The 8,701-nt window shown below is 35.1% G+C and overlaps 1 protein-coding gene across 1 annotated transcript in view; it reads left to right on the top strand.

The window, feature by feature from the left end:
• LOC118577973 (putative selection and upkeep of intraepithelial T-cells protein 1 homolog) overlaps positions 1-7,725 on the top strand; it is a 34,906-nt gene extending 27,181 nt beyond the window's left edge. The window contains exons 7-10 of the mRNA XM_036178598.1: positions 354-358; positions 3,442-3,549; positions 7,328-7,450; positions 7,601-7,725. Of these exons, the coding sequence (XP_036034491.1) occupies positions 354-358; positions 3,442-3,549; positions 7,328-7,450; positions 7,601-7,725 (361 nt within the window). The remainder of the gene's footprint in view (positions 1-353; positions 359-3,441; positions 3,550-7,327; positions 7,451-7,600) is intronic.
• Positions 7,726-8,701: the final 976 nt, after the last annotated feature.

The following is an 8,701-nucleotide window of genomic DNA, read 5'->3' on the forward strand; positions in this document are numbered from 1 at the left end:
TAATGTATTGACTTTAATTGTATGAGAGGTTATTTACTAAAATACTAGAAACTTAACAGTTGCTACATCACTGAAGAAAATAATTTACCCTTCTCTGGAAACTACCAACTGACAGTAGCTCCTGGGGGAAGGGGTGTGGTCTCATACATCAATGATATAATAAATACAAGTCCCATATTGTACAGCAAAACACAGCTGCAATGAGTTCATGAGCCTAACAGCCATACTAAGTCTAAAAATCAGCATTAAGTATTGATGTGACTATTCCTGATTGTCTGATCTTTATATTTTTTCCATCACCACAAACCTGCTTCTTCAATGCTTCTTCTGACTTAAATGGGATGATATGAAAGTAGATGTAACCATCTTGTTAAATAAGAAACACAGAGCCAATTGCAGAGTTAAAAGCCAAGAGATCAGAGCAATAGTTTAAAGCTGAAAACCCTACCCTTCACTGCTGCTGCTGTCTTTCCTCTCTGCAAGAGGCCTGCCTCCTGTTTTTCTCTCTTTTATAGACTTTCTATTTTTCCTTCTCATTGGTTGTAAACCCAATCACATGACCTCCTCATCACTGCCTGTCTGTATAGACCTCCAGGTCTTCTATGGTTGCTATTGAGATTAAAGGTGTGTGTCTCCATGCTGCCTGTATCCTTTAATGCACAGAGATCTTCCTGTCATGTGATCTAGATTAAAGGTGTATGCCACCACTGCCCAGCTCCTTCTGTAGCTTGCTATTATCTCTGACCCCCAGGCAACTTTATTTATTAACATATAAATAAAATCATGTTTCAGTACAAATAAAATATCACCATATATATCTATTCTATTTAGAGATGAGCATCCAACAGTCACTTATTATCCACATTTTGACCAGTTATGAGTCTCTACATTAAACATCAGCCACTGCAAACAGAATTCTCTTTCTCTGACAAAGGATGAGATCAGCATTAACCAATGAGTTTAAACACAAATATTTAGAAGTTACCTTGACAACATCCCCGTTTACAAAAACTACAGTAGTATGTTCCCACCTTGGGCCTGTGAATTCCCAAGCCTTGGACTTTCGGTTAGGTTTACATTACCAAGCCTGAGTTCCTTCCTGTGAAACAGGCCAGAATCCAATCAGAAAGTAGTTGGTTGCCACCTTAACAGTCATGCCACTGTTTCACTAGTGGCCACATCTTACCTGGAAGGTTGGTATTGTAGCCCATAGGATTCTTAGGTAATTAAGACCACCAATGTCTTTTCTTTCCCAGCAGCCTGTAAAGCAATTTCCAACACTAGGAAAACTATCCAATGTTTAAGCTTCCAGATTAATTTCAGCTTGCTTTCTCTGTGTCTTGCAGTGAAAATGTATGGCACCTTCAGTAATAGTAACTTGTTATTATTATTGGTGAAGAACCAAAAGCAATGGCTATAGCATGTATAATTTTGAGGAGTTCTGGGACCTCCCTAACCAGCAACACACAGGGAGATATCCCATATGGACACAAGAATTTTAATTTAATAACCTAAGGACTGTGGGAATAGCATTATTCATCCATGCCGAATACCTTCATTCAAACTATATAAATATATTTACCAGTCATTTATATACTTCTTTTGGGAACTATTTATTCAATTGCATAATTCACTTTTTAAAATTTTTAGACATTTTATTTATATTATATGCATGAGTATATTTTGCCTGCATGGATGTATGTGCACCATGTACATTCCTGGTGGCCATGGAGGTCAGGAGAGGATATCAGATCCCCTTTGGAACTAGTTGTGGTTGACTACATAGGTGCTAGAAACTAACCCTGACTCATCTGCAAGAGACACAAATGTTCTTAACAACTAAGTCATCTCTCCTTAACCCATTTTTATTAGATTGTTAGTTTTCTTGGTGTTTGTGGGTTTTTTGTTATTTATGTATTCCAAATACTAGTTTTCTGTCAGGTTTATAGATGGTGAAGACTTTCTCCCATTCTCTAGGCTGCCTGTTCATATTATTGAAAGGTTTCTTTGCTATACAGAAGCTTTTTAATTTCCTAGGTCCATTTGTTCATTGATTATATCCTGAGTGGCTAATGTAATGGAGAGACAGAGTTAAAATATGCTACCAGACCATGTAAAACAACCTTATCTTTCAAGAAGGTAAAACGCAGAGACCATGCAAACCACACCATTGTTTTTAGGAAAAGAAAAAATAAACAAAAGTAATAAAAGAGTACTAAAAATGGGAAAGAGAAAAAATAATATTGACAAGAGTAGAACAGAATGGGGCTGAGATGTCCTGCTCAAAGGAACTGATGTATTAAACAAAAACAAACAGAATCTGAAACGTGATTGACCTGATGCTGGCTTTCCTCCAGACTTGCTCATGGTCTTTCCCCACTGCTGAGACTTCCTCTGTTATGGACAGTCCTGTTCTCATTGCTGCCTTTTTCTTTGGTTGATTGGATTAGTGACACTTTTCTAGGACTATGTTCAGAATGCTTCACAGGTGGAATTTCAGATCTGGTCACAATTGTGCAAATTTCTTCTGAATTCAATTGTGAGCATTAACCTCATCTTTATGCTATGTTTCCTGCCAATGTCCTCAATATTGCATGGAGTCTTTGTAAAGATTCCTCTCACCAGGTTTTCAGCTCAATGAATACTATTCAGGCCTGATTCATGGTTCGTTTGTTTGTTTGTTTTTATAATTTCATGGTGTTCTGTTTATAAGTTTCAGTGTATAGTTCTTTATCAGTTAGAATGTTTCACCTAGGGTCTTGAGCTATTGAGCCATCATGACAAACAAAAGCCTTTTTGAAATGGCTTCTTATTTCTGCTTTATTGATTTCCAGTGGCAAGCATCCTGTGCTAAATGGAGAACGTTTTCTCACTTCTCTATCACTGTTGTCTCCATGAAGGTGGCCTTATTGTTCAGATGTATCCAGGACCCTTCAGATCGCAGTTTTTCTATTTTCCCCAGATTATCTCCTGGAAAGCCAGGCTGAGTATGCCTGAATGACATCAATCATCTTAAGTCCTCCTGATGAAATTCTTATATCCAAAGAGCATAGAGTCTCAAGCAGTACAGAGATCGTTAGAATTAATCTACTCCCAGCAACTTTCAGGCTTATATAAAATGACATGACAATCATGAACATTATATCCTGCTCGCTAATTACCTCACTGATGGATGGGTGAAAGACAAACATCTGTCTTTTCTAAATATGTTTGTCCTCAACCTGAGACCATTCCCATCCTGAAACCAGCTGCGGTTTGCTTCGTTTTGTTTCTTTTGTTTGTTTTTGTTCATGTGTCCAACAGTTCTCTGATCTTTTACTTTTTAACTTTAGCACTGTTTGAAATGCAAAAAGATGCCATTAAAATGTAGACCTACCCTTTTTCTTAATTCAATGTTTCTACCAACCAATAACCAGTGATTTTAATACTATGTTTCTTTAGGTCGCCCCTGCATACGCAGCTCTCCTTTGTACATGGCCACGGTGATAATCATTTTTTCTATTGTTATACTCATATTACTCATCTTCTGTTTGTATAGAAAAAATAGAGGTATGTGATATAAAGAAGATGGTATATTTCTATAAATCTCTCTTTTTCCAAATACTCAGTCACAGCTTAGCCAATGGAGAGTTTCATCAGTTTATGTTTCAGGAACAATAGTCCTTGGAGTATGGTGTTTGGATTCCAGCCTCTGGGGTTCTATGAGTTTAAAGATAAAAAGTGATGGTATATCCACTCTTAAACAGTTTTCTTCAGTTTCATAATGTCATTTTTGACATCTTCACTTTACTTAATCAATTAATTCAATCTTCCCATACCTTTAGGCTAGAGGAGATAATAATCAGAAAGACCTTAAATGTCTTATGTCTTAAGTGACAGATTTTTTGCAATGAATGTCCAAAAGATGACCAGCTTCTCAAAATTATTCACATCACAGAATTTGTTCTCAATTTTATGATGGACATAAACACCAACAATGCATTCTTCTTCTCTTTGATTCTCCCTGAGAAGGAAATTGAAATGGTAATTGTGAAAGTTCAGGGTTAGCTGAATGTAACATATTAAAATGTGTCCTCTGATTTACCTTTAATCATCAAGACAAAGTAATTACTTAAAATAAGTACGACTATGCATTAAAAGTCCCAATGCAGAAGTCTTAAATTAGAGGACTTTTTTTATATTGATTAATTGGATTGAAGACACAAATGGCCTTAATTAAAATTAAGTTGAAAGAGAGAATTTTGAAATTATCCTACACTGTGGTCCTCTATGTCCACACATAGGCAAACATTTAAGACATCATGATAAACTAGTTAATCATAAAAAGACAAATATTCTCCCATCCCATTTCTATCAGGCACTTCTAGTAGTCAACATCATGAAGGCCTAAAACAGAGTTGTAGTTGCTGGAGTTGCAAGTAGGGAAAACTGTTTGATGGATTAAAGTTTCAGCTTGTGAGATAAAAAAACATTCTAGATATAGATGGTACTAGTGGTTACACAAAAATGTAAACACATTCACTATTCAAATAGGAAAATTAAAAATAATCAGTATAATAAAAATTATGTCTCTCCATTTTACCATAATAAAAATTTAGTGTTAATATCATTTTAAAAATTAAAAGAAGTCACTGACTGCTAAAAAGGTTTTTAGAACAAATATTAACAAATAATTTCAATGTGAAATATTTCTTTCATTTTTTCACAATAAAGCTAAGATTAAGTATCTGTTATCTTTTTACTATTTTTATGAAAGAATTGTATATTTATATTGATGGAACACAGCCCTGAGGGGTTGTAATGCATGTTGCACACTAACATTATGCATAATGCTACTGTGACCACAAGGATACAAGTATTTCTTCTAGACCCTGATCTTAATTCTTCAAAGGTGTACACCAAGAATAGAAACTTGATATGATACCTCTGTTTGTACATATTTAATGAATAGTTATTCCATTTTCCACAGTGTATATTCCTACCATATTAAAGTTGCAGTTTCTTGTGCCCCTGCCAACACTGGTTCTTAACCTTTATATGTATCAGACATCCAAATGAACAGTAGCTCATTACAAGTTTTTTTTTTCCTTAGTGATATTGGGTATTTTTGTGTGCATATTGTCCATTCATATATCTTTTTTGACGGAACGTTTTTTCAAGTCATTTGCTCATAATTAGGTAGTATTGTTTGATTTGACTGTGAGTTTCAGAAATTCTGTTTTATTTATCAATAGCTATTAATCCTTGTTACCCATTCTACAGGTTGCCTTTTTATTTTGTCAGTTATGCCTTTAGATGCACAATTTCAAAGAATGCAGTCCATTTTTTCTCCTATTTCTTTTGTTGTCTGTGTACTTGATGTTACATCCAAGAAATCAATGCCAAAATAAATGCAAAACTTTTCCCCTATGTTTGCCTCTAAGTGTTATAATAATCAAATCATTTGGGCAATGTGTTATGTATGGACATGTATGAGTATCCAATTTTCCTGTACTGTTTCTTGAAAATATTTTTCATTACCTATTGAAAGATATTAGTACCCTTAACAAAAATAATTTTTGTCCTGTGATACATAGGCTCTCTGAGCCATTCAGCTGGTCCCTATGTCTATCTTCATGCCAGTATCACATACTTTTGTGTGATGAAGAGAGACAAAAGGGTAGCAGCTTCAATCCATAGTGATCATTTTAATGGGGGGGGGTGGTAAGAGGGAGAGTTTTTTAACAGAAGGCCATGAGTCTGTCTGTTTGCACCTCTGTGATAAGAAGTGGTCAGAGCACACATTCTTGATATTTGTAGGGCAGAATCAAATCATTTGTCAACATACATTTTATAAACAATTTTCCACTGTATGGAAGCTGTTGAATTTTCATAACAATGAGTCTTGAAGAGAAAAATACTATTTTATTCAAATTAAATATACACAACATGAAATTTACCATCTTAATAATTTTAACATTATCTTTTCATGGCATTTAGTAAGTTTTCATTTCTGCACAAACATCACCATCTATTTCCAAAGTACTTTGGTCTTCCCAAACCTTTAGTAACTCCCCAACAGTGACAATGCCTACCTCCAGTCCCTGGAAACTACCATCCTATTTTCTGTCTGTATACTCTTGATTAGACTAAGTGCTTTATATATGTGGACTCTTATAATGGTTGTATTTTTGGAACTGATTTCTTTAATTCAATATAATGGTTTCAAAGTTTATTCATGATATACCCTGTTGCAGAATTTCCTACATAAGTTTGAAAAAAACCATTGTGTTGATATTAAACATTTTGCTTATCCATGCATCCAGTGATGGACATTTGCAATAACTACATGTGTTAGGTGCTACATATTCTGTTACTAAGGACATAGACATACAAATATCTTTTCTAAATCCCATTTTCAACTCTTTGGTAAATTTATTAATTATTAAATTATTAATTAATTTATTAATTACTAAAATGTAAAATTTGGATCTTCTAAATACTTTTCATTTTCTGAGTAACTATCATGCCGTTAGATAGTTTAATAACTACAGTTAATTTAGGAAAATCATTTCTAATCAACATAATTATGCAGTACTGAAACAAGTACTGCTATTATGTTGACATAGGTGTTAGAATTACAGAGAATAGGGCTGGAGAGATGGCTCAGTGGTTAAGAGCACTGACTGCTCTTCCAGAGCTCCTGAGTTCAATTCCCAGCAACCACATGGTGGCTCACAACCACTTGTAATGAGATCTGGTGCCCTCTTCTGGCCTGCAGGCACACATGTAGGCAGAATACTGTATACATAATAAATAAATAAATCTTTTTAAAAAAAAGAGTTACAGAGAATAATATTCAAATTGAAAATCTGAAAATGTTTTCTACTTCACCTAGGAAATACACTCTTAATGGCTGATAATGCTATACATTAGCATACTACTTTTGAAACATGTAAGATATCAGAGAGTCTATTTATCCTAAGAGCACTCTATTTCACCATATCCCTTATAAAGAAACCATGGATCCTTGAGGCCTCGCATCACTTCATAAAGGAGATAAAGGTGTAATACATACACTGAAGTCCTTCAGACTCTGGCTAGCCAGAGCATGTGTCATGCTCCTTTGAGTAGGAAAATGTATATCTGTTTTCTCACAGTTTCTTCCAGGCTTATGCCAAACATATTCGTTTTTAGATTCATCCATATGACCCAAACTATTTCTTCCCCAATCTCATATATTCAGAAATATGGAACAATTGGAAGCAGAAAGGTGAATCTATCAGAAATCTTAGTAAAGCCTTCCTTTCTATGCTTTGAACTCCCTAATTCTTGTATCTCTGCCCAGTCTTTGTTTCAGATGCACAAAATGACTTGGATGTTATGTGGCTGGATGACATGACTATGATCCTGAGCATGCTGATGGTGTTCGTCATCATGCTTGTTTCCTTTATTTACTTCATACTGAGAGGTAAACCGTGTTGGGGAGGTGGCAACTCAAATGATGGATGTACAGACATCGAGAAAGTTGACTTTCTGTTCCTTGTGTTTTAATACCTAGGTTAAGAAAGAAAAGAGTTATCTAAAGACTTCTAACACATGACCTTCTTGGGATTCCTAGAGCCTCTCTTAGCACCAGTGTTCAAACTTTCAGTGCAGATGACAGCATCAGCTCTGCCTACACCTTCTGACAACTGCCCGAGTAAATATGGAAAGCCCACCACACTTCATCTAGACATTCCCTAAAGCTTCTAAATGCTGGCCTGTTTGCCATATTTGCATAATTTCTCCACATTTGATTTCAAAGTTTGAACTACTCTACTGGAAGCACGTATGTATTCACAGGAGTTTCAACTAGAAATATTTCTGAATCTTTATTCAATGGAAGATCATTGGAGCATCTTCTAACATTGTACCCAAGGTTAAAAGTTCTTGTTTTGTTGTACAAATATAAATTCCATGTGAAAAAAAATGAAGGGACTATAGAGTAGTAACCCAGGGAAGAAAATTTAATTTTTTATTATTGTACTTTACCAATATGCTATAATCTGACAAATCTTAAGACCTATCTAAAACTGTGTCTATGATTAATCCAATATATACCTTTTATTAACGGTACATTTTCTCCCTAACATACAAATTTCTGGTGAGTTATTATGGACAATAAATCTATTTAATTTTACTTTATGTGTATGGGTGCTTTGCATACATGTATGTCTATACATCTTGTATATATAGTGTCCACAGGGGCTAGAAGAGGGCACTGTATTCCCTAAGATTATAGTTACAGTTGGCTCTGTGCTGTCATGAAGGTGCTAGGAATCTAATTCAGATCCTCTGGAAAAGCAACCAGTACTCCTAACCATTGAGCAATCTCTCCAGCCTGGTGATTTTTTTCTTAAGCAAAACAGTATATAACCTAGACTCAGAAAAGAACAGTGTACATTGTGCCTTCATCATTGTACTTTCTCTTGACTTTCCCTAGACCTTCTATTGAAAATTGCCAAGTATCGAGTCATTCTATAAGACAAACCCCATATGCAAGCACCTATCAAGCTTTTGTTCATTTATTGCAGTAGTCAACAAGAGGCAAGAGGAAAATTGTGTCTAGCTTCACACTGTTCCAATTTTGTTATGGAACAATACTTGAGAAGTAATCAGATGAAATGTGGCTTATGTTAGGGAAATATCTCATTACCAAGGGTTCTGTCAGTTTATGGAG

The sequence above is a fragment of the Onychomys torridus genome, chromosome 2 (genome assembly GCF_903995425.1).
Source record: "Onychomys torridus chromosome 2, mOncTor1.1, whole genome shotgun sequence".
Classification (NCBI taxonomy): Eukaryota; Metazoa; Chordata; class Mammalia; order Rodentia; family Cricetidae; genus Onychomys; species Onychomys torridus.